The sequence below is a fragment of the Branchiostoma lanceolatum genome, chromosome 16 (genome assembly GCF_035083965.1).
Source record: "Branchiostoma lanceolatum isolate klBraLanc5 chromosome 16, klBraLanc5.hap2, whole genome shotgun sequence".
Taxonomy (NCBI): Eukaryota; Metazoa; Chordata; class Leptocardii; order Amphioxiformes; family Branchiostomatidae; genus Branchiostoma; species Branchiostoma lanceolatum.
In genome coordinates, this window is record NC_089737.1 from 5,130,849 (window position 1) to 5,156,985 (window position 26,137).

A 26,137-nucleotide genomic window follows, 5' to 3' on the forward strand; every position below is an offset into this window, starting at 1 on the left:
TAAAAAATTGCTTAAATCTTTATTGTAGTGACATTTACTAACACTGTCTAGCACATTTGTGAAGTAACTTCATACTTTACGCATTTTAAAACCGCAAAAACATGCTAACGATGATCCCCTTAGTTTCGCGAGCCTACAAAATCTCCGGCGACGATTTTCAGTGAGTTCTCATATTACAGTACAAGTCATATGTTTGTATCATGGACGTCGCTATACATTTTGATAGTGTTGTTTTAACCAATCATGTATAGAAATGACTAAATAAATTGACTTTCAAAATCCGATTTTAGGGCCCTAATATTGCAAAAGCCCTCTGATGCCTGCATGCGAAGCTGTCGATAACCCATACCAATAGTGCTTACACTTTTCGATCTTGCTATCAGCACACTTAACCGAACCAACTACAATGCCAAACACTTCTGTCATAAAACCTTGCAGTCTGATTGATCAACATTGCATAGGATCATCTTTATCATATCCTGTATCATGTGCATGTATCAATTTCTCCTTATATAGTGATAGACAGATTTTCCCTATGTTTTTACCATGTATTTGCAATTAGCCCACGGGCATGAACTTGCAATAAACTTCAACGTTATATATATATAATCATCACCAAAAGCTGTGATTTTCTACCTTACTTTTTACTGAAACACCCATTTTCTTTTGACGTTAAGCACAAATATCTGCTTTTGGATATATCTCAAGTTGCCATGGCATCGTTTGCTTAGGTGCTATAGTATATTGCTACCATTGATAACATCGCAGAGGTCGCTGTACGAAATGGTAGAAATGCTAGCAGGAGCACTTTAGATGTCGATGCTCATGGCGACGTTCTCGGGGTCCAGGTAGGTGTAGGCGACCTTTCCCTCCCCCTTCAGACCCTCGTTACGAGTCTTGATCTCCTTGGAGAGGTCCAACAGCTCTTTATTGAACTTCTCATGGACATCAGGGTACACCTCTTTCATGGCCTCCACCTATACGGGACATAAAATAAGGTGTTTTTATAATCGTTTCTTTTGTATAGTGACGTCGGCGTGGCGTAACGGTTAGAGCGTTGAACTCGGAATCAATAGGTCCCGGGTTCGATACTCACCATGCCCCGACGTTGTTCCTTGGGAAAGGCACTTTACACTACCTTCCCGTACGGTGGAGTGACGCCCACCGAGCCTATTCGGCTAATCTTTTGTTTATTTGTTTATTTCACTTCTCCAAAAACTGGAAGGCATGGCGGAACAGGTGTACCCCCGCAGGGGTCACCTTTTCAAGGCCGCCATGCCGACTTTGTCAATCTGTCAAACTGTGTGCCAAAAACACACACTGCGGATTTGGTTACCGATGTGCCAACATCTAGCACATTCGCACTGAGAACCGTTATTTTGTTTTCCTTTTGTATAATTCAAACAAAAACAGCAACGAAGGTATACATGTATATTTCTGCATCAGTAGCACGTGTACTTACAGAAAAAGGACAACAAATGATTAGTAACCAGGTAGGTAAAATATCAAAATAAATGAACACATTTCAAAACTAATTACAGATCACATCTTGTTAATACCTATCATAATCAATAATATCCACATGCATAATTTATCCTTATGAAGTACAAAAACACATTCTCTTACCCATTGCAACCCTTATTTGGACATTTTACATTCATACTTTCTAAAAGCAAATAACGTTGGTTGATCTTTATATATTCAATAAACATCATAACCAAATGAACAAACTACAATCTTACCCCGGTGATAGCAGTCTGGGACGGCATGGACAGCATGTACGACAGGAGGACCTGAAGAGCCGTGAACTGTGGAGGCGGCAGGGCTTCAAGTACTGCGGACTGCAACATGTCGTTCGGTCCGTCAGGCATTGGCGACGACAGTTGGGCTGGCCTGGGAAAATAATTAAGGAATCACACACACACAGTAAGCGTAACTTTTAAAAGAGTTTCGACTTTCTGATTGTATTATGCCTTGAAAATGTTAGGTAACCTTCTTGCCTCTGAATCAAGGTTGAACTGTAAGTGCCAACACAACAAATTTGACTCATATATTGCAGGAAGCCTATGGTGCCCCCCGTCTCTGTTGAGGGGTGCTTGTAAAGCCCGGATGTAGATGGCCTCTTTAATTCCTCTTGCAAAAAAGGCTGATTCTTTGTCTAAGATTCTAACATTGTCCAGTGAGACCGAGTGCCCAAGTGAAAGGGAAAGGGATCTCGAACCAGTTAAGCTCAAATGAACTCAATGAACACACTGCACGAAATGGCCACGTATCCTGACGGATCCGACGTATCCGGAATCGGGCCTCATGGCGTTTCCGAGCGAATCCGGAAAAATCCCAGTTCACTGCTCGGATACTGAAGTGCCCGCAGATCCGATCAATTCCGACGCCGTATTCTTCTGGATTCGTGATGCGCCTCGGATACCCGAAGATATTTGCGCGGATCCCTCGTTTTTTTATATTTGGAATGTTCGGATTGTTTGTATGTCGGTAGTTGCTTCGGATCCTGACGAATAAATACACACGGCACGGCATGATCTCATTTCCTGACGAATCCAGCAGATCCGGAATTGCGCATCATAGCAGATACGGAACGTTTCCGATTGGATCCGATACACCTCAGATCAGACAATTCCGGCGCCGTATACGTCTGGATCCTTCATACGTTTCGGGTACAGATACGGAACGTTTCCGAGCAAATTCAGACAATTACCAGGTACACCTCAGACCCGCAATTCCGACGCCGTATACGTCTGGATCCGTGATGCGCGTCGGATACCTGAGGATATTTGCGCGGATCCTTCGTTTCTAGATATTTGTCAATATGGCAGAGATGTTCGGATTGTTTGTCGGTAGTTGCTTCGGATCCTGACCAACAAATACACACTGCACGGCACGCGGCATGATCTCAGATCCTGACGAATCCAACAGATCCGGAATTGCGCATCATAGCAAATACGGAACGTTTCCGATTGGATCCGATGCACCTCAGATCCGACAATTCCCGCGCCGTATACGTCTGGATCCTTCATATGTTTCGGGTACAGATACGGAACGTTTCCGAGCAAATACCAGGAACACCTCAGATCCAGCAATTCTGATGCCGTATACGTCTGGATACGTTTCGGGTACAGATACAATATCTACTCGGATCTTTCATTTTTTTATGTATTTGCCAATATGTTAGAAGTTCAGATTTGCCGATATGTTAGAAGTCATGAGCTGTCTCGGATCCTGACGTGTACGGAACACGGATTCGTGTCGGATATCCAAATTACCCACAAGACACTTCTGGGCGCGACAAACGTTAACGGTTTTCTTTCGGTTAACAGCACAGACAAGAACGGCGTTTCATCACCTTCTGTGCTTAACATGGCATCGCCAGAGTCTACCATGGTCGACCAGTGATTTTTGAGTGACTTGAGAGTCGAAGGGAATTCGGTGTAAACTCAAACGCACGGAATTGCGACGTTGTCTTCTTCGTGCATGCAATATTCGTCGCCCCCCTCCCCCCTTGTAAACGCTGGTAGGGAGTTGATTCATCATTTTGAGGGACTGCCCTTTGGTAAGTACAAATTGAAAAATTCCCGTTTCTAACTAGTTTTGACGTCAGTTATCCTCCTATTGTGGCTTGACATATCATCGCATTCGCATGACCATAAGAATTCTCCAGCCGACCTGCCCTTTTACTGCGTTAGGATCTAGGAAATTTAGAATTTCAATTTGTTCATTCTTGCCAATGGTCAGCAGACATGTGTGTCTGGTTAACGTTTCAGATACAAAATAGCAAGCAGTGGAGGGAAAGATAATTAAAGATATGGAAGGGAAGAAAATGTCATAAGTATTTGTCCCACAAAGATCCCACAGTTTGTGGATAGTGAACTAGAACTTATAAGGAGGCAGTAGTGTGCCTCAGTGATTATTTCATTCAGTTATAGCTGTGCATGTTTGATCAATATCATATTCAAGTTATAGATGTAAGTTTTACGTAGTCAATTCAACGATGCCCAGATTCATTTTTTTACACATGCGAGTATGTGATATGTTTAATATTTGTCATTGTTTCCATTTATATATATATATCCAGTACAGCATTGGCAGATACTTCCTTCACAAATGCAGCACATATTGTGAGGACCTTGGTTGGGAACAAAGCAATCAACTGTCAGATGCTCAGCTGCTGAGTACCTCAGGCTCCTTTGGTAAGTCCATCATCGGTACACTTCAATGTTAGCTGAGAGAGGCATGATGGATATCCATTGTCCCGTGTTTTTTGTAGCTGCTGTGATGAAACGAAGCCCATGTCAAAATCATGTGACATGTTCCTTAAATACGTGAATTGATATTTATTCATCATTTGGTTTTATCATATAGGAACTGGTTCATCACAAGATGGACTCCAAGCTGAGTCCAACATGCAGATACAGAAGAAATCAGCCTTGCCTGTCCCTTACCAAGAATGCATGGAAGAAGTGAACTCAGATGTAGTCATAGAATGGGGAGAGGACGATTATACACATGCAGTTCCACGGCATATGCTACTTACGTTTAAAATGTGGCGTGTCATCATGGGAGTTCTTCAGACAGTATAATGTTACTTTCTATTTTCAACCTCTGTATTTGAAATAATTGTATCTGATGGCTTTTAGACTAAGAGCTGGCCACAAATAAGGCTTTTATTACTTTAGTGGAATATTTAGAACATGTAGATAATTTTGGTCCAAGGGCACTATACAGTAGTAAATATTACCACAATGTTGTGATGGTGTTACTTGTAATACATTTCATAATTTTTTAGAACATTGTGCTTGCACAACCCCAATTTACCGACATTAACCTGCATATGCAGTGGTGCTTTGAGTATGTGGATGTCCCTCAGCCTGTCTCAAATGAAATGGATCATTTAGCCATATAGTACTTCCGTATTGTATTGTATTTGATAGTTTTTGAACTTAGAAATACATTATGTTGAGATATGAAATGATACATATGTTACATACAGGCTTTCCCAAACTTCCTGTCATTCAAAATGATGTTTTGGGTATAGTTAAATTAGGAATGCAAGCACATAGTCGGATTCGTTACGGATTCGTTGTTGGGTCCACCTGTATCCGTCAGTATTCACCATTTTCTTCAAAATACAGAAAAATCCCTGTACGCATCCGTCAGGATCTGTGTCATTTCCGTACAGTGTACGGCTCCGTATTCGTCGAAAATCCCTTACTTTCGGATTCTTCAGGAAATATTCCATATACCGGTGCGGAAATAGTCGGATACGTTACACGAATCCGCATGTATCCGTCAGTATCCGCCAAAAATACAGAAAAATTCCTGTTCGTATCCGTCAGGATCGGTGGCATTTCCGTACAGTGTACGGCTCCGTATTCGTCGAAAATCCCTTACTTTCGGATTCTTCAGGAAATATTCCATATACCGGTGCGGAAATAGTCGGATACGTTACACGAATCCGCATGTATCCGTCAGTATCCGCCAAAAATACAAAAAAATTCCTGTTCGTATCCGTCAGGATCGGTGGCATTTCCGTACAGTGTACGGCTCCGTATTCGTCGAAAATCCCTTACTTTCGGATTCTTCAGGAAATATTCCATATACCGGTGCGGAAATAGTCGGATACCTTACACGAATCCGCATGTATCCGTCAGTATCCGTCAGTATCCGACAAAAATACAGAAAAATCCCGGTACGTATACGCCGGGAAACGAGGCCATTTCGTGCAGTGACAGATGAGCTACTCTTCCACTGGTCGTGACAGAGAAGACAGACGCTATGTACAGTATTTACAGGTTCATAGTACCGGGGAAATACCCCTAGCTCTTTTCGACAAGCACAATGAACAGTGGACCACGGCTTAACGTCCCGTCCTAAGGACTGCGATCTTTAACGGTAGCGTGCATGTCGGCTGAGCGACACAGCCGGGATCGAACCCGGGGCTTCTAGTTCCAGAGGCAAGATCGCTAACCACTGGACTACGCACGCTACCTATATGTATGTACAAGTGACTCTATATGTATGGGTTGTGACACTTCAGAGGTTGCTGAACTTGGGCGTTTGCGTCAAAGACTTTCTGCAACTTATGATCCACTGCTCACCGAGTCGCGTGTCCTATCTGCATAACGTGACGTCACAGAAGCAGTGGATTGCTCATTCTTTGACAAAGACCGTAGCTGATCAGTCGGAAATGTGGGTAAGTCCAATTTGTTGTGTTGGCAATTGCAGTTCAACATTGATTCAGAATGACTTCTACGAACACAGATGTACTTTCAAGTAGCGTCGTGTGACGTAATGGATAGAACATCGACTGTCAAACAAGGGGACCCGAGTTCGAACCCGGGCTGACCCCAGATATGCCTGGATATGCCACACCCCGCGCGCGTAAAAGAGCCCACCACACATTTAAAAAAACAGTAGGGGCATGTCCCGGTGTGAGATGGTCCAAAACCTATAGACCTATGACCACACATGGGTTCGCTCTTCCTTAGTAATAGCCTCCGGCTAGTTGGGCAACCCTGGCATGTACATGCTGAACGAATAAATATTAAATAGATAGATAGATGGATGGATGGATGGATGGATGGATGGATGGATGGATGGATGGATGGATGGATGGATGGATAGATAGATAGATAGATAGATAGATAGATAGATAGATAGATAGATGAAACTTTGAAGTGAACCTTTTTACCTGTTGGGCACGAAGGAGTAGTACTCGTACTGCGGGAAGTTGACGGCAGAGTGCTGCGCGCTCGAGTTGAAGATGATGTTGGTCAGGCAGTCGATGAGCAGCTTCTTGGTTGGAATGTTGCTCGGAAATCCGTGTAGCTGTCCGGGACCTTCGGTCATCTTGCAAAACTCCTGAAGGGCTACAAATAGTGGAGGATTTAACACTTGACGCAAGTAATCATAATTGAGAACGTTACACGATTGCTATTAATTTTGGACAATTGTCCTATATACATTAAAACACACTGCAAAACGAACAAAATCATGTTATTCATATTCATATTCAGAATTGAAATGTTGGCTAGCGAACCTTTGTCAGCTTGCACAGCTCGGTCATCAGCGTAGGCATGGTTGACCATCCCGGTCACGTACGTCTTGTAGACGTTCCACAGCTTGAAGCCGTCATCACGGAAGAAGTAGTCTTCCAGGCCATCACTCCTCGCCTCATCAAAACCACGGCGTTTCAGCTCTTCGGGGAAACTTAGAAAATACAAATGGTAGAATACATCTTATCAAAAGATCTTCGCTCGAAAACGAAACGATACGAAAGGAAATTTACTATGTCAATGGTATTCATCAATGTTCAAAATAGTTGATATATGCAATGCCTGTTTAAGGCCGGTACTGTGCTATCCAAAAATGTCGCCACACAAGATCGTCGCAATGGGATATACCAAATGCGCTTCAGAGCGGCTTTGGACGGGGAGCGGTTTTAGGATGCAACAGGTACCCATCCTGTTCTAGCTTCAGTGTGCTCTTCCGATCGCTTCCCTTGCCGAATATTCTGCGGAGAAGCTATCAGAGGAGTGAAACGGAGCTAGAACAGGATGGATACCATGATATGAAACTCAGTAGATAATAGCAAAACTTACGCCATGTCCATGAAGTTGTATTTGCGCCACTCATTGAGGAACATGACGAGCCCTCCCACGGTGGAAGTAGCGAACATCGGGTCGGTGATGGGGAAGATCCTGGAGACGAGGGAGTGGCGGGCCAGGTAGTTGATGCCGACGGTGTCCTTGAAGTGCGGCAGCAGCAGGCGGTGGATGGGGTGGTCCGGTGGGAGGTGGGTGTGCATGGCGACCACTATCGGCTCCATGCCGAGATGAGTGTAGCCCAGATGGTACAGGAACTGGTGCAGGTTGTTGTCCGCAGATTGGACGTGCATCTTGGCGAACATGTACTTGTTGGGGTGAGTCTTAGCGCTCTCAGGGGAGTACACTTCGTTCTTACCTATAGCAACAAGATTGGCAATGGAAAAAAGTCACTGCCATGGCGACGATTGTTTCTCGAAATTCTCGAAACTTGCACACAATACTACACCATTTCAGGCGACATACCGCATACCGCTGGACAAATGCCTGTGCAATTTCTAGAATTCTTACAATCTGCACACAATACTATATCATTTGGCTAGCCCCTGAGGCGTCGCCAAAAATAAATGGTTGAGACAATCCGTAAATTACAACAACCCATATTATAAGAATTATTCAAAGGGTAAACTTACTCACGAGATGCAAAGTATTCGAGTTCTCTTCTTATGCCTTACCCTTGTCCCTGGTCAACTGGATGCCGAGCATGTTCAGACGAGACTTCCCACCAGCCAACTCTTCCCTGTACATCAGCACGATCGGCGCGTAGAAGAATTTACCCGGAGTAGCGGGAACGCCGAGCATGGGAGCGTAGTCCACGATGAAGAGCCTGTTCTCTTCCATGAGCTGAAGCGTGGTCTTACCTTGCCCTTTCAAGCCGAGCATTTCAGCTGGAATTTTGCTCTGGTCCTTACACAAAGCCACCACCATAGGGTTGATGCCTGAGGTTGAACAAGACAAAAAATTAATGCTGTGGGTTTTCTTTGAATACTTTGTATATAAAAGAACCACTACTTTCTTAAAATGTGCCATATCATGTCAATCATGTATATAACCATTGTCTTGATAAGAGAATTCTGAGTCTGCCTTAAATCGCAGATCGTTTGCGTATATATAGTCTGCAGTCTGCCAAAACAAATGATTTCCCCTTATAACACCATATTCTGTGCTGATTACAGCTTCGAAAACAGCGAAGACATAGAAATGTTTATTTTCATTGCAATTCCTTATGCATCCTGGTGGCAAGAAATATTGCAAACGAACCTTGGAGATACTGGCGGCAGAACTCCTCGTCTTTCTGCCATTCTTCAATCAGCCTCTCGTTAGCAGGAAGGTAGCCGCTGAAGTTGGCCTTCCACGGGTCCCAGATACCCTTGACTTGGGCCAGGCGAACAAAGATCTGAGCCTGTGTTAAAAGGGAAACAGAAAGTTACTAGAAAGGCAACATTTGCGAGGTTGTGTTGGCAACACCATATATGGTCATATGAGGAAAATACCCAAATGTTCTCCCCAAAAACCCTGCAAAATCGTATTTTGAAGTGATGTATGCCAAAAGTGCGAATGGGATTCTTTGAATATTTGTTCAATGTACCCCCACAGCGAATTTCAGGTCATTTGGATGTATTTCCAGAGCACAGGAGGCCAAAATGTACGTTTTTGGTCAGAAAAACCTCAATAAAATCACTTTCAAGGTCAATATCGAAAAAAAAAAAAAAAAAAAAACAGCCGGGGGTATTTGCCTACACTACCTTTGTACCAAATTTCAGGTCATTTGGTCAAAAAATGACAGAGATGAACTGATTTGAAGATTTGACAGGAGGAGGAGGAGGAGAAGAAACCTGAATAAAAACAATATGTTGAGCCATACTAGGTATGGCTAGACATAAATATAGTGTACACATTTCAGTTTGTGCTATCGTGGTTCAGTCAATTCCTATAAGGCGTTTGCTATATGCAAAAGCCAAGTGATTTGAATATCCCATTAAGGATATTTCCACACACATCATCGAAGCTTTAACAAAAAGATAACTAGTTGCTCAAAAACACGAAAGATTTTTTCTTGTCCATGTTAAGCCCCGCTCTCACTGGACCCGTGGCACGCTGGCGGCGTCATCGCGTTCTTAACTGAATTTGTGTTACCCTTGACTTTAAATGAGAATGTCATTCAAAATGCACAAGTACGACCAAAAAGACAACAAAACACACAAAACTTAAAAATATTCGTTTTTTGTCGATGACATTCGTTGAGTGCTTAGTCAATTCGATTGGCCGCAGCGACGCCGCCAGCGTGCCGCGGGTCCAGTGAGAGGGAGGCTTTAAGGGCAGACTAAACTTAATTTCGTAAAGCATACTGCAGTATGTTAAATATACCACCAGTTCTGACTTCTTTTACATGAGTCCATCATAGATTAGCGTTTTTACAATATTTGAAATTTGCGGTGTGGTGATGTAATACTGGCGATGTCTAAAGACCTTTGACCTTTGTGACGTAAGATTCCGAGTCGGTCACACCTGCACCATAGGAATTGCTTCAGACGCCATTCCTCCAACTCGGAATCTGACGTCACAAAGGTCAAAGGGCTTTGGACATCGCCAGTATTACATCACCACACCGCGAATTTCAAATGTTGTACAAACGCTTATCTATGATGGACTAGTGTAAACAAGTCAGAACTGGTCTAAGTGGTATCTTTAAGATACTGCAGTATGCTTTACGAAATTAAGTTTAGTCTGCCTTTAAAGCAGCAAGAAGACGAACCTGGGATCCGATGAACTCCATGAGGCGCTGCATGATCCGACCGGTCTTGTGGGGAGTGAACATCTCGGGCGTCGGCATGGGAACACAGGCGGCAGGCATCTCCTCTAGGGCAACGTCGGGGTGGGTCCGGAGACGTGTCATGTAGCTGAGCTCGTACTTCTGGCCTGTAAAACACCAAAATCCGTTGATCTGACATATCATCTGAGCTTGCTGCTTTTTGTGTCATCGATGATGTTTTGCATCAATGAATTTAAAACAGAGAAACTTTTTGGAAAGTTTGACATTTCAGATACCTTTTTCATTCTGTTTCTGTTGGACACACGTGAGTCTTAAATGTCATGGTTGTTGTATCATTAATGTCAACAGGTATAGTAGGATCTAAGTAATAGCTTTTTAAGCTTATGAAGATATGTACTGTTTATCATATTGTATAAGAGAATGTTATCTTATAATGTACCAGTGGATGCCATACTTTTTACCCTGTACAATTGTAGTGCAATGAAGTTATTATTATCATTATTATCATCATCATTATTATCATCATTATTATCATAATTATTATTATCATCATCATCATCATCATCATCATCATCATCATCATCATCATCATCATCATCATCATCATCATCATCATCATCATCATCATCATCATCATCATCATCATCATCATCATCATCATCTAATAACTTCTGAACTGTACCTGGTCCAAGGAACGATGTGATGAGGTTAATGAACTCGTTCCTGATGGTGTCCAGCTCGCTCTGAGCGACGGGTGCAAGGAACGGGATGGCGAGGGACGTGATGAGCTTCTCTCCCTCCGGCTCCTTTGGTTTGTCGTGCATCTTCAGGTACAGCCTTACGTTCAGCGTCCCTCCTCCCTGCACGTCCAGAACCATCTTCTTCTCCTTCCCAGACGTCAGCTCGTCCAGGTTGACGTTAGCTGTGCCAATGATGTCGTCCTGTCCAACCGTATCCCGGTCCCTGTAAATAAAACATTAAGGTCTCATTCCTGTATTACTCCGAGCGAGTACCCTAAAAGAGTCCGTTGCCCAAAAAATGAATGGCTGCATGAACGTGTGTTTATATCGATGGGAAATTCTCTTTTAGCCAGCCCGACTGATCTCAAGCGTCAAACTGATGAAAGCTTGTTTGTAACGGAAGAAATTAACAGGTAAAGTTCGGCAGCCGCGCGCGAGGTCGGACGTCCACAGCCGGACATTAGATTCGGTCGATCACTTTCAGCTGGAAAGTGTCTATTTAGGGGGTCTAGCTAAGTCCCGGATGTAATTGCCATAAAAAGGTATAGTATGCCAACTGGTAGTTGGCAATTTGTGCAAATGATCTAGGGTAGATGAGCTCAACAGAGAATGAATGACATTGGTGCATTTCCTATAGCTTCATTACGAACACGCCCATGTCAAACACGTTTCATAACATGTAAGCCTATTAGTCCATGGGCCAGGTCCCTAAAAATAGCCATTTGGTACCAAATAGAGGGACAAAGGGTGACTAACTTTTTTGAAAAGGTTGATTCCTCTACTTTATCATTATGCATGATAACAATGTCAAATGTCCAGCTTTTTAGGAATTATCACGTGATATGGTGACGTCATCAAAATGGACCTCGACTTTTGGGACTTAATTCAGAGGACTGGGACAAAATATCAAACATCAATAATTTTCGGTGTATGGGGCGAAAAAAACTCATGAATGAGACCATAAGAATACACATTTTCATTATTGCCGGGCTCAAGTTTTGTGGGTTGCATTGAATGGTGTTACGTAAACGCCTTTAATCATACATACACTTTGGTGAGGCAAGACGTTTCTAGACATACAACTTAAATGGTTTAAGGAATTATGACCTAAGTAATATAACATACATATAGATTAAATGAAGTATGGGTATGTGTAAAGGGAAACCAAATCATACAACGAAAAGAATCGGATTCTCAAGTTGCTTTTAGTAACCGTTACCATGCGCAAAAGAATTGTATCTTATAAATATCTTATAGCTGACGTTAAACCTTTCTTTGATATTCAGACTATCCATGGTGATTCGAGTTTTGAAACTCTAACTAGTTTTAGGAAAGTTTGATACAAGCTAGCGACCCCCGGAAGGGTGGTTAATTTTTGCACGGCAAAACATAACAGTCATGCGCTTATTATGTGAACGCCAAGTGCCGCGCATGTCGTTGAAATTCACAGATCAAAATTGTTTTCTTCCATCGCGTCAAGCAAGCGGCGGGTCAAACATAATGACTTTACTATCATTTGTCTATAGACCACTTTGGATAGTTACTGTGCATTTTTTTATGGTCTACATGTATGTTCTTCAAGCATAGCGCCAGAGGGGAAAAGACTGAGGTGGACGATAATGGGTTACGCTAGCACAATTTTACATCATATACATCAGTATAAATACATGCTCGCACGGCGTTAGACAGGCGGAGAAAAACTTACAGACCATGCATTTTCTTTTTAGAAGAGCTGATACTTCTGCCCATGGGTTTAACATTTGGCTCTGTCCGCGAGGTTTTAAGATAAAAACGTTTTGAATAAATTGGACGTTAGCTGGGAAAAACGTTTTGAATAAATTGGACGTTAACTGGTCACCTTACGTTACCAGTAGGTATTTTACAAACAAATGGGGCAGTTTTTTTTACCAAAGGATTCAAAACAGTATCACTCAGTCGAGCAATTTGCCTTAAGCACAAATGTAAGAAGTCGGGCTTACACGATAGTGAAGATGACGTTTCTGGTCCGTGATGTCACAGACAGCTGGAACCGCTCGTCCCAGATGGGATTCTGGGTACCGCGACACACCTTGGTGGTCACAGGCTTCCCATCATTCACAGCGACCACAACGTACGGGTCAGCATCAACTGAGTAAGGTAGGAAATTAATCAATTGATACAGTTATTGAATGACAAAAATACGTGATTTTCATAACCTATAACTAATCTATCAGTAGCTGTGCCGTTCTTAAACATATTAAGTGAATTGTAATTTCAATTAGCTTCACCTAAGTTAGTACAGTTCTTTATAGAGCTAGAGTATTACGTGGCGTCGGTGTGGCGTAATGACGAGAGCATAGGGCTGTCAAGCAGCGTGGCCCGAGTTCGATTCCGGCTTGCCCCCAGGCATGTCTGGACATGCACCCGACGTTGTGCCCTTGGGAAAGGCACTTAACACAAATTTCCTCACTTCACTCAGGTGTAAATGAGTACCTAGCTTTGTCTAGGGACGTCCCTCGGATAGGAAGTGTGGAGGTTTCCGTGTTTGAGGAGAGCCACACCTTGAGCACGTAAAAGAACCCACCACATCTTTCGAAAAAGAGTAGGGACATGCCCCGATGTGGCTGGCTCAAAACGGTCCGGTCTAAAATGGGGTAGGGAATTTCCCTATCAGTCTTCGTCATTGTCATTGTTTTGAGTATTGATGTTTCTGGCCTAGGGTGAAGAGATGCTGCTTCAGTAAGAACTAGTTCAGTGCTTCGATGAGTGGCAACCTACGGCCTTGCACTGAGCGAGTTCGTTAAAAAAAGTATATCACTGTGCCAACTTTGAAAATTCCCTGACGTAACGTTGAGTACTTACACCAGCCGTCAGTCCGTGCCAGATCAGCGGCACTCCCAACAACGACCTCTAGCGACCCGACCTCGGAGTGGAAGAGCTGCTGGAGTCCGTTGATGCACGCCATGTAGGCTCCCTTCTGGTTGCTTTGGATACTTGACACGGCAAACGACACGCTGACGTCAAACGTGCACTCGAACTTCACCTCAGTCTGCTTCTCATCAACTGAAACAAAGATCGACTCTCAGCATTGTCGTGTAAACATAACGTCACAAAGGTTATGAACTACGTCTTCCCATCCAGTGTAGCATGAAGAAACGTTCTATTCAATATGTCTCCTAGTTTTGATGCATTCTGTTTATTTATCAATATTGACAAATATAAACGACTATGTTGATGGTACTTTTCTGCGACATACTCGATAGGATGAGTTATTAATCTGAAACTGACCAGTAGGTATTGAAGCTACTCGATGTATACGTAGTGCACCATTTTCCGCGCACTAAATCTTCCGTGATTCTAGATACAAAAGAAACATAGAAAACAAGTACTTTGTATGGGCATGTTGTATAAGCAGAGTTTTCTGTACTTACCCGCAGTCATGGTAACGGTTGTGTATACGTTGCTCATTTCAACCGGTGGCGGTGGAACCATAGACAGGAGACTGTAGATCTGTAGATACGCAATTTTTTTGCTAATTTAATTCTATAAGATTCCATGTACATTTTACAAAGCCACAAAAGAGGTTCTTGTAAGAGGGGAGAGAAGATATCAGAGAGATAATACAAGATAAATACATTGATAAAATACGGAAACTACAATAAAAATTACAAAACTAGAGATAAATATTCGTGCCACATATACCTCAGGTTTGCCATGTTAGATAAGCGATTACGCGGTCTTTTCATAAATATGAATTGGTGTTGAATTTTCATTTTTATTTGAGTTGAATGTGTGATAGTTGTGTGCTAATTTGTTGAAAATAGAGAGAACGATAGCGACCCCAAAAAACATCCCTCCCAATAAAATGGTATGGCGACCCTGCGACTTCACAAAATCAAGATGGTGGCCACCTCACATGCCGACGGATCCAACAATGGTTTTGCTACGCACACCTGTTATTACAAAATTACAGTAAGTCAAGTTAATGTTGTTTATAATTGTTCACCTCAACGTGACTCTCATCGTCCCTCCATTCTAGTCGCTCACGGATTGTCCTCTTCGTTTTGGAGGTCTTGAACAGCCGGATGCAACCCACTACGTCATTTCCGGGTGCCTCGATCTCCATGCTGTCATAGATCTTCCAGTACTCCATGCATTCCTGTTGGATACGCAATTTTAAAGATGGTTAACGAAGAAAGACAAAGTTTATTTCACGCAAGCCGTCGAGGTTTGGTCCGTGAGAACATCAACTTGTTGAATGAAATATGTTGCAGTGTGCATAATAATTCATCTTGTAAATACTTTACATGGAAAGCTTTTAAGTGTTCTTCAATGTTGATATTTCAAATGTAAAAGATAAGGAAATGGGAACTAAAGAATTCATACACTTTGCAGTTTCTAGAATCATTCTCTTTGACACGATTTGAGAGACAGGGAGAGTGTGTGACGAGCCGCATGTATAGCGATATTTGTCTCTTTTCCTTTTTCCTTTTGATGATTATAAGTATTTGATGATTAATATTTTGTTTAATTTTTGATCTATGTCTTCACAATTTGTTAATTATGATTAGCATTGATCATATTAGCGTACCTTTTTATGTTCAATACCTTAAAATTCATTTTGTATTTCTTCGTATCTGTTCATCTATTAGGAATTATGATATAAGTTCAACTTATTTTCTATCGTTAATTTTGTTAAGTTTTGAGTTATGTACAATTTATGATATGATTCGTATTGTTAAGATTCGAGGGGAGGCCCACGAAAAGCCACCTAGGCTTCTGCCCCCCCCCCGCATATTCTTTTTGCCCTGTATTTCTTTGTTTCAAAACACTTGTACATATGTTAAACTTACAATTAACAATTAACAAAGATCTGCTAGTGACCTAGCATTCTACGATATGCCATCTACGCGAGTAAGAACACAAAAAGGCAAAGAACGATCAAACGACAAAGACTCACGCGTCCAAAAGGCCGGAAGGCCTTCCACACATCCTCCAGCGGTCCCCTGACGATCCCACGGGCCCCGGTGGAGTACGCACCCTTCTTGAAGGCCGGAGGTCCCGTTGCTGGGTTGTGTCCCTCCTCGCCTGGCTTTGGCTCACTGAAGGTTGTCTGGTAGCGATAGTTGGAAACAATCTTATATTTCAATTAGGCCACATGTTGAGCTACGTGTACATATAAATTCAATCGGAGCAGTGGTAATTCAATTGTAAACAGGTATATGAAATAGTCCTCAAATAGATGATCAATTATTCCACTCTTACACCAGCAAAGAATGCATGTAAACGAACAAAGACAGCACTTCGTGACATTGCTTAGCGTACTGTTTATACTAAGCTTTCATTTTCCACAGAAGGTTAAGACATAGAAGCATTGTCTTGTATGTAAATAAGCATGGAAAATATTATAGTGAATATGTCTCCAACCTCGAGCCAAGAGATCCGGCTGCTAAGAGCTCCAACGAAAGACAAACACAGACAGCACTTCGTTAAATTGTTAAACGTGCTGTGTATATCAAGGTTTCATTTTCCACAGAAATATAATATAAGACAAAGAAGCATTGTTTTGTACGTAAATAATCTCAGAAAATGTTATGGTGAATATGTCTCCAACCTCGAGCCAAGAGATCCGGCTGCTCAGAGCTCCAACGAACCATTTCTTGAACTCTTCCATGGGACTGTCGTCGGCTGGGATGAAGGAACAGTCGTACGTGACGCGGACCCTGTTGGGGTTCACAGCGAAGAACTGGATCTGTGAGTCAAAGTAGATTATGGTTATGTATACTAGGTAAAGTGCTAAATGAGTACCTAGCACATCTAGGGTTAAGGACGTCCCTCGGATATGACGTTAAATGGAGGTCTCGTGTTTGGGGAGAGCCACACCCCGCGCACGTAAAAGAACCCGCCACACCTTTCGAAAAAGAGTAGGGGCATGCCCCGGTGTGCGATGGTCCAAATCCTGCTGTTTGGAGTTGGTGATTCACTGCAAATCACCCGGATGGAGGCCTGGCGAACCTCCATCTCGTATCAGCCATACGGTGATTTACACCATTCACCCGGACGGGAGACCTGGTGCATTCCCATCTTGTATCAGCCAACGAAAGGTTATGTCACCTCGCAAGGGGCGGGCACGTCCACGTAAGCACGTCGTCTACCTACCTACCTAGTGCTATAGCCCTGTCGAGGTCGTAGGGGCAGTGTGCTGTTATCCACTGTGCCTAGGGCACTGTATTGGAAGGTGGAGCCCAACCCTCTCCTTCCATCGTCTTTTACCTCCTCTTATCTAAGTGTTTCCCAAGGGCACAACGTCTAGCCATGGACGCCAATAATGGAACCAGTGACATCTCTTTCCCATGCATGGCTTCTAGCGTAGCCACTCGTGCATTCGACTCCATGCAACCTCACCATTGTGGTTAGAGAATATTATGAACTGGGCCAATTCAGAAGCGTGTGATGGAAATCCGCAGTTTCTGCGGCTCCCCCGCTGTGCGGAGTGCTATTAGCAACTTGGCGCTAGCAAATAACCGTGTGGATTCAGTGAACCCTGTTGGGGAAAGACTTTCATAGTCTGAACTCGACGTATAGGGAGACACGTAGCTGACATGCTGAAAATAACGGTAGGACTAGCTCAGGGCAGGCTTCAGTGTGTGCTGTGGGGATTAGCATAGTAATTGACACCTGACCGAGAGTCAATAAACTCCGACTGTCTACATCCAGACCGCTCATTTGCATTATACCCTTCTGAATTGGACCAGTTCGTAATGGTAGTCATAAGATGTGTGCACAGAAAGTTCTGAGAAGTTTCTGTGCACACATCTTATGACTACCGTATGAACAAACTTACAGCACTATTTTTTCTGTCTAAACTTACCCTGCCCCTGTAGTACTTGCAGTGCAGGAAGTCCGGACTGTTGTCCCCCTCATACACGAACAGGTAGTCGCTGGAGTCCGCCCAGGCCAGGCGGACTTTCAAAGAACGGTCCTCGGTGAAGTAGATCGTCCTATAGATCCCATCAACAACGGTGTCTAGAGGACAAGAAAACCGTGAAATACATATCAAATAATATACACTATTAGGCTCGCCCCTGAAGCTTCGCCAAAAAGATTGCAGTGTTCTGATGTTCGATCTAGGCAGTGGTGAGATCGCTACGTGAACGCTACTAACATGTAGTAATGATTTCGTTATGTTCAGTGTCCCGAGACCCGAGAAAGGTGGTTAAGAGTGATCACAGTGTAGTAACGTTATAAAATGTATCAAGATTCTCTTAAACTCACGCGTGGATTCGCGTATCCAAGTGACGTCATTGAAGTTTCCCACGATACCCCACATCTTCTCGCGAGAACAGCGGATGTCCAGGTCGAAGCGGTGCTTCCCTCCCATCTTCTCACGGACGATGAAGTTCAGAATATCCCGGATGCGAGCTCCCAAGAGATGAACCTGTCAAACCCATGAACGGACACTGTTAGACCCCGTTCATACCAAGCCTTGCAAAACATAGCACATGTACAATGCTACGCTTTCTTCCAACACTAAGGTATTCACGGATAGAATGTTCGACGACCACTGTCGCCTTCTCCAGGATCGATAATGATCAATCACTGCCGAACGTAAACTCCAGAGAGTTACAGACACGTGACTTAACTGACACTTGTCATTGCGGATACGTGACGTCAGCAATCGGTCAAACGTGCCAGGAAGATTATAACGCCCACCGTCTCTGATGAGTGATGGCTGGAGGCCTTGATGTATATGGCCTCCTTTATACTTCTTATGAAGTAGTCCTGCTCAGTGTCCAGTATTCTGACTTTGTCCAGTGAAACGGTATGGCCCTTACAAAACAGATCAGGGCCAAATTGCCCGAGTCGCGCATATACCTGTTACCAAGGGATCTAATTTGCTTTATCCACATTGAAACTACATCCAGTTTCATGTGGCTTTAATGTGGATCAGGGGGTTTTGCATGTGACTTGGAGCGTTCAGACAAGGCCGCATCAATCTTGCTTATGTGACTTCGGTCCTGAGTAGGATTAATGTGGCTTAGTATGAACTGGGTCTCAGTAATCATTTGAAAACAGTTTCTGTGAGTTGGATATGCTTTTATATGTAAAGTATGATAATTTCAGATTAAGTAACAGACCATTAGAATGATGGAAAATGTAGAGTTTAGTATATATTATTCGAAATGCAGTTGCCTGCTCAAATCCTATCGTGATTGTCGCTGAAAGAAATAAAAGAAAGAATATGAAGTAGAATGTAGCTGTAATCTCTTTCACAACCGTCTCTACATTGATTAAGGATTAAGTAACTGACCATGTGGTAGGCGATGTCCTGGCGACGTTGCGTCCGATCCTTAATGGCGGACACGAAGCGCACGGATATGGTCACCTTGGCTGCCTCGGTCCCCTCAACCTATGAGATACAAATACGTCATCATCAATGGTAAGGAGAATTCGCAGTCCAAGTAGTGGTTCATGCACCTACCAAGCACCCTGCCATGCACCCACCACACACACTGACATTAAGGCTGAAGTCCACCATTCACAGGCCCCTAGACTTTACATTGTAAACATATCAGAAAAAGGCTGTCAAAAATCACCTACCTGAAGTTTAGATCATAGAAAACTCACATTGGCAGCGTAGTCTGACCTCTAAAGTGTCGATCTAATGAGTTTCGCCGATTTTTCACGGGCGCAGACTGGTTAAATTCTATCAAAACATGGTGAGATGGCATTTGACCTCCCTACACAAGAAATGAACACATCCAAACTCCACCTGTTTCAAAGTGTACCGGACACTCCAAACATGGCTAAAACCCTGTTTTTCTAACTAAATAAAATAGCCACAACCCATACCTGTCAATTCCAGCTCAAAAACGTCCAAAAAAGAGGCCTCATATAGCTACTTTTACCAGGCATACATGTGTATACAAGGCTATTGAAATGAAATGAAATAAAAATGGACCTTTTGCGCATGACTGTAATCGTGACCAATGGCCTTAATCTTAATGATGACTGCAGGTACCTTGATGGTCATCTCGTAGCTCTTGTACAGTTCATTCGGCGCCGCCTCCTGGACCCTCCATGTACGAGTGGAATCGTCCTTCTCCACCAGCTTCAACTCCCGCTGCCCCTCCGCCAGGTCCGTCGGGTCGTAGTAGAAGGACACCACTGTGCCCACCTCCCCAAAACCTGGGGAAAGAAAAAAAAAGACAAACATCTGTAAGCAAAATGCAGCAGATTTCCCCATTTCCTCCCCTTTATTTCTTCAAAATTAAGGTACTGTACTGATGTAGAAGGACACCATCGTGCCCACCTCCCCAAAACCTGGGGAAAGAAAAAAAAACATCAGTAAGCAAATGCAGCAAATTTCCCCCTTTCCTCCCCTTTATTTCTCCAAAATTAAGTTACTGTACTGATGTAGAAGGACACCACCTCCCCACCTCCCCAAAACCTGGGGAAAGAAAAAAAAGAACAACATCTGTAAGCAAATGCAGCAAATTTCCCCCTTTCCTCCCCTTTATTTCTTCGAAATTAAGGTACTGTACTGATGTAGGAGGACACCATCGTGCCCACCTCCCAAAAACCTGGGGAAAGAAAAAAAAGACCAACATTTGTAAGCAAATGAAGCACATTTCCCCCTTTCCTTCCCTTTATTTCTTCAAAATTAAGGTACTGTACTGATGTAGAAGGACACCACCGTGCCCACCTCCCAAAAACCTGGGGAAAGAAGAAAAAAAAAAAAAAAAGACCAGCATCTGTAAGCAAATGAAGCACACTTCCCCCTTTCCTCCCCTTTATTTCTTCAACATTAAGGTACTGTACTGATGTAGAAGGACACCACTGTGCCCACCTCCCCAAGACCTTGGAAAAGAAGCCAAAAAAAAGACCAACATCTGTAAGCAAATGCAGCAGATTTCCCCCTTTTCTCCCCTTTTTTTCTTCAAAATTATTATTTTCTAAGTATGAAATATATCTGATTATTTAGCACATGTATTTAGTTAGTATTGGTAAAAGATGCCAAGAGACGAAGTGACTGAAAAAGTTGTGCTATGGATTTTTTGTACGAGTAACACAATAATTTAATTATTTTAATTGCTTAATAAATAATTTTGCAGTCTACCAGTGAATCAATGACATAACGCTCCTCTAACGAGCTCTAAATCACAAGTAAAAGAATATTTTAAACCCTTACTAGTGATTTGATAAGCTAGCATGCGTCTACCTCATGAAATCACTAGTAAGAGAATCTTTAAATCTCTTACTAGTGATTTGATGAGCTAGCATGCTTCTAACTCATTAACTCACTAGTAAGAGAATCTTTAAATCTCTTAATAGTGATTTGATGAGCTAGCATGCCTCTAACCCATTAAATCACTAGTAAGAGAATCTTTATATCTCTTACTAGTGATTTAATGAGCTAGCATGCCTCTAACTCATTAACTCACTAGTAAGAGAATCTTTAAATCTCTTAATAGTGATTTGATGAGCTAGCATGCCTCTAACCCATTAAATCACTAGTAAGAGAATCTTTATATCTCTTACTAGTGATTTAATGAGCTAGCATGCCTCTAACTCATTAACTCACTAGTAAGAGAATCTTTAAATCTCTTATTAGTGATTAAATGAGCTAGCATGCCTCTAACTCATTAAATCACTAGTAAGAGAATCTTTAGATCTCTTACTATTGATTTAATGAGCTAGCATGCCTCTAACTCATTAAATCACTAGTAAGAGAATCTTTATATCTCTTACTAGTGATTTAATGTGCTTAAAACGTGTATTGACTTAGATATTTTTCCTTTTTTAGATCTTTATATCTCTTATTAGTGATTTAATGAGATAGCATGCCTCTAACTCATTAAATCACCCGTAAGAGAATCTTTATATCTCTTACTAGTGATTTAATGAGATAGCATGCCTCTAACCCATTAAATCACTAGTAAGAGAATCTTTATATCTATTACTAGTGATTTCATATGCTTAACACGTGTATAGACGAAGATACTTTTCTGAACTAAACAAATGTGCTACTTAGCTAGAGCTAAATATTGTCATTGAGATATTAAATAAATGTAATGTTTAAAGATAAGGCTACGAAAATTCATGCCAGTATACGTACTAAGATTTGAAACTTCTATGTCCCTCGCCAGCGATCGACAAGAAAAAAAAAAGAAGAAGAAAAAAGGCTATGGTCGGTCGGATAACCTGAAGCACGATCTCATAACACATGTTAAACTCTCGTATAGTCCAGCAAAACGTGAGAAACTAAAAGAAATCTCGAGACCTTTTTGGATGTTTCTTTGCTGGGTCTGAATTACTGTAAATACATTTAAGTTCGCGTGGTTTTTGTTTCGCGGTAAGGCGAAAATGGAGTGTTAACAGTGGTTTTAAGTTTGCGGCAGCGCTATAGTCATATACTGCTGCAGTATTGGACAAAAATGGAGTGTTTGTGGTAGTTTTAAGTTTGCGGCAGCGCTACAGTCACATACTGCTACAGTATTGGACAAAAATGGAGTTTGCGGTGGTTTTAAGTTTGCGGCAGCGCTATAGTCACATACTGCTACAATATGGGACAAAAATGTTCGCTGTGGTTTTAAGTTCGCGCGAACATAAAACCACCGCGAACATTTCTGCATTTACAGTACCTTTGAGGACGCGCACGTTCTCGTGCCCCTCCATGTGCAGCTGCAGTTCCACGAAGTCTCGGAAGGCGGACCAGTAGGCCTCAGCAGACACTGGCATGTCCTCGGTGTGGGTCAGGAACACATCTGCGCCATCCGACAGGAACTCTGTAAAACATTATTAATCATGTTTGAACGTTTCAAAGGGACAGTTTACAACCAATCGTAAACAACAATTACACGGTAGCAAATTCGTCTGTATGCGCCGGTGCTAATTTAAAATTCTGACCTACATTCGAAAAGAATTTACAGCTTAACAGGGGCTTTGCTTGTAGGTAAAAGAGCAAACAATGCAAGGGTTGTTTTGGCGTGCATCAAAGTGTGTCACCGCTTACCCCCAGGCACTTTGCAGTCATCCACAACTTGTTTTAATGTAGCCGCCATGTTTTTTCGAGGTCACAACAGGGTCTGTAAAAAAGAAAGAACTTGTAAATACTACATGTCAAACACGGTGGAAGACGAAACACATCTTATTTTAAAATCGCCCCTTCTACGACCACGAGAGAAAGGTGCTGTTTAAAGAGGCCACCAAATTCCATCCAAATTTCCCCTTGTTCACAGACAAAAAGGAAACCATTCTTACTCTTAACATCACAAAACCCACACATTACTTCAAACTATGTTAAAAAAAAGGACGTCACTGTGAGAAAGAGAAGATTAAACACATCGTATCCAGTTTAACAAGTCGTTGACCAAGGGAAAGCTTAAAAGTAAAAAAAGAATTCGTTGAACTTTTGGTAATTATTTTGGTGCATATTTTGGTACCGATTTTGGTTCACCCTTTTGTAGACATTTTCGTCGTATACATTTTGGTCCATAACCTTGGTACACATTTCGATAAACATGTTGATTTACATTTGGGGACACATTTTGTCATATTTCTGTACAAAGTTTTGGACATATATGCACATTTTTGGACATATTTTGTCTTTGAAACATGATTGGAAATTTTTCTTATAGGGTCTTATAGGGTCCCTCCTATAGGTCTACTTTTCAAATAGTGCGAAGAACGGTTTGTCTTTGGTTTCTTTTTGTGTTTTTTTCACGTTATTTCTTACAGCTTTTCGACGCAAGTCAAATTTATCGAATTCGAACAACACATGAGCGCCCAAGTCTAAGTAAGACACCGCGGCATCTATAGATTGTATTTGTTCAATGCGTACTTAGAACTCAGCGTTTGTTAAAATTATTAGTATGGGAAAAGGTAACTCATGTAACGTTAAGACCTGCAGGTCTACTTAATGGTTAGTGTTTGTCAGCGTGGGTTGGTATATGTAAGTTAGGTCGGGTTGGTTGGTGGGTGGGTGATTGTGGAGTGCATGGCGGGTTGGGTGGGTGGGTTTCTGCATGGCAGTGGGTGTTGTAGATGCATGGCATTGTGTGTGGTGGGTGCATGGGTGCATAGCAGGGTGTGTGGTGGGTGTATGGTAGGGTGTGTGGTGGTCGCATGGCAGGGTGTGTGGTGGGTGCATGGCAGGGTGTGTGGTGGGTGCATGGTGGGTGCATGGCAGGGTGTGTGGTAGGTGAATGGCAGGGTGTGTGGTGGGTGTATGGCAGGGTGTGTGGTGGGTGCATGGCAGGGTGTGTGGTGGGTGAATGGCAGGGTGTGTGGTGGGTGCATGGCAGGGTATGTGGTGGGTGCATGGCAGGGTGTGTGGTGGGTTCATGGCAGGGTAAGAGGTGGGTGCATGGCAGGGTGTGTGGTGGGTGAATGGCAGGGTGTGTGGTGGATGCATGGCAGGGTGTGTGGTGGGTGCATTGCAGGGTAAGAGGTGGGTGCATGGCAGGGTGTGTGGTGGGTGCATGGCAGGGTATGTGGTGGGTGCATGGCAGGGTGTGTGGTGGCTGAATGGCAGGGTGTGTGGTGGGTGCATGGCAGGGTGTGTGTTGGGTGCATGGCAGGGTGTGTGGTGGGTGCATGGCAGGGTGTGCGGTGGGTGCATGGCAGGGTGTGTGGTGGGTGCATGGCAGGGTGTGCGGTGGGTGCATGGCAGGGTGTGTGGTGGATGCATGGCAGGGTGTGTGGTAGGTGCATGGCAGGGTGTGTGGTGGGTGCATGGCAGGGTATGTGGTGGGTGCATGGCAGGGTATGTGGTGGGTGCATGGCAGGGTGTGTGGTGGTTGCATGGCAGGGTGTGTGGTGGTTGCATGGCAGGGTGTGTGGTGGGTGCATGGCAGGGTGTGTGGTGGGTGCATTGCAGGGTGTGTGGTGGGTGCATGGCAGGGTGTGTGGTGGGTGCATGGCAGGGTGTGTGGTGGGTGCATGGCAGGGTGTGTGGTGGGTGCATGGCAGGGTGTGTGGTGGGTGCATGGCAGGGTGTGTGGTGGATGCATGGCAGGGTGTGTGGTGGGTGCATGGCCGGGTGTGTGGTGGATGCATGGCAGGGTGTGTGGTGGGTGCATGGCAGGGTGTGTGGTGGGTGCATGGCAGGGTGTGTGGTGGGTGCATGGCAGGGTGTGGTGGGTGCATGGCAGGGTGTGTGGTGGGTGCATGGCAGGGTGTGTGGCGGGTGCATGGCAGGGTGTTTGGTGGGTGCATGGCAGGGTGTGTGGTGGGTGCATGGTAGGGTGTGTGGTGGGTGCATGGCAGGGTGTGTGGTGGGTGCATGGCAGGGTGTGTGGTGGGTGCATGGTAGGGTGTGTGGTGGGTGAATGGCAGGGTGTGTGGTGGATGAATGGCAGGGTGTGTGGTGGGTGCATGGCAGGGTGTGTGGTGGGCGAATGGCAGGGTATGTGGTGGGTGAATGGCAGGGTGTGTGGTGGGTCCATGGCAGGGTGTGTGGTGGGTGAATGGCAGGGTGTGTGGTGGGTGAATGGCAGGGTGTGGTGGGTGAATTGCAGGGTGTGTGGTGGCTCCCTCCTAGAGCCTGACTACTCTATTAATGGCGTGATATGACGTCACCCTATATACCTGCAGGCCATATTGCACTCGTCCAGCCAAATTAAAGGGTTCAGCAGACGTGACAAATTGTATTTTTTTCTCAAACGTGTGACGTGTAACTTCAGTTGTGTGGTACCTTCTACGTTTAGTTTAGAATGAAAAGTAACTTATTCTGCACACTATTTTAATGCCGAGTAAAACGGCGACTACGCTCTTGAGCGTTGTCTATCAAAAACCAAAGAAAAATATAAATTCATGGCATTAGTTTTGAATGGAATGAAGCCGCATGTTTACTATCAAGAGGGTTCAAGAGAACTTGAATGTCCCAACATTGATTATCTTTAATGTTATCATTCTTCACAATGTGAGACAAAAACGCAAGACTCTATTTCAGAAGAAAAATATGACCACCAAAACTATAATAAACGCCACGCCCCCTTAAATATGGTGGTACAAGTTACAACTTG

The 26,137-nt window shown here is 43.4% G+C and overlaps 1 protein-coding gene and 1 long non-coding RNA gene across 3 annotated transcripts in view; one reads left to right on the forward strand and one right to left on the reverse strand.

Moving 5' to 3' along the window:
• The window catches only part of LOC136421379 (uncharacterized), a 33,782-nt gene continuing 7,645 nt past the window's right edge, over window positions 1–26,137 (reverse strand). For both annotated transcript variants that reach the window (XM_066408636.1, XM_066408635.1), the window contains exons 2-22: window positions 23,125–23,197; window positions 22,754–22,897; window positions 20,131–20,297; window positions 19,420–19,518; window positions 18,384–18,546; window positions 17,980–18,134; window positions 16,723–16,860; window positions 16,069–16,221; window positions 15,115–15,267; window positions 14,540–14,618; window positions 13,971–14,171; window positions 13,109–13,256; window positions 11,072–11,352; window positions 10,372–10,535; window positions 8,877–9,018; window positions 8,291–8,554; window positions 7,614–7,974; window positions 7,052–7,221; window positions 6,704–6,881; window positions 1,743–1,893; window positions 1–977 (exon numbers count right to left, since the gene is read on the reverse strand). In XM_066408636.1, coding sequence (XP_066264733.1) covers window positions 810–977; window positions 1,743–1,893; window positions 6,704–6,881; window positions 7,052–7,221; window positions 7,614–7,974; window positions 8,291–8,554; window positions 8,877–9,018; window positions 10,372–10,535; window positions 11,072–11,352; window positions 13,109–13,256; window positions 13,971–14,171; window positions 14,540–14,618; window positions 15,115–15,267; window positions 16,069–16,221; window positions 16,723–16,860; window positions 17,980–18,134; window positions 18,384–18,546; window positions 19,420–19,518; window positions 20,131–20,297; window positions 22,754–22,897; window positions 23,125–23,173 — 3,528 coding nt within the window. In that variant the 5' untranslated portion in view covers window positions 23,174–23,197 and the 3' untranslated portion in view covers window positions 1–809. The remainder of the gene's footprint in view (window positions 978–1,742; window positions 1,894–6,703; window positions 6,882–7,051; window positions 7,222–7,613; window positions 7,975–8,290; window positions 8,555–8,876; window positions 9,019–10,371; window positions 10,536–11,071; window positions 11,353–13,108; window positions 13,257–13,970; window positions 14,172–14,539; window positions 14,619–15,114; window positions 15,268–16,068; window positions 16,222–16,722; window positions 16,861–17,979; window positions 18,135–18,383; window positions 18,547–19,419; window positions 19,519–20,130; window positions 20,298–22,753; window positions 22,898–23,124; window positions 23,198–26,137) is intronic.
• LOC136421383 (uncharacterized) lies at window positions 3,711–4,986 on the forward strand. Its single transcript, XR_010753445.1, has 2 exons — window positions 3,711–4,202; window positions 4,375–4,986. It is a non-coding gene; the product is annotated as an uncharacterized lncRNA (long non-coding RNA).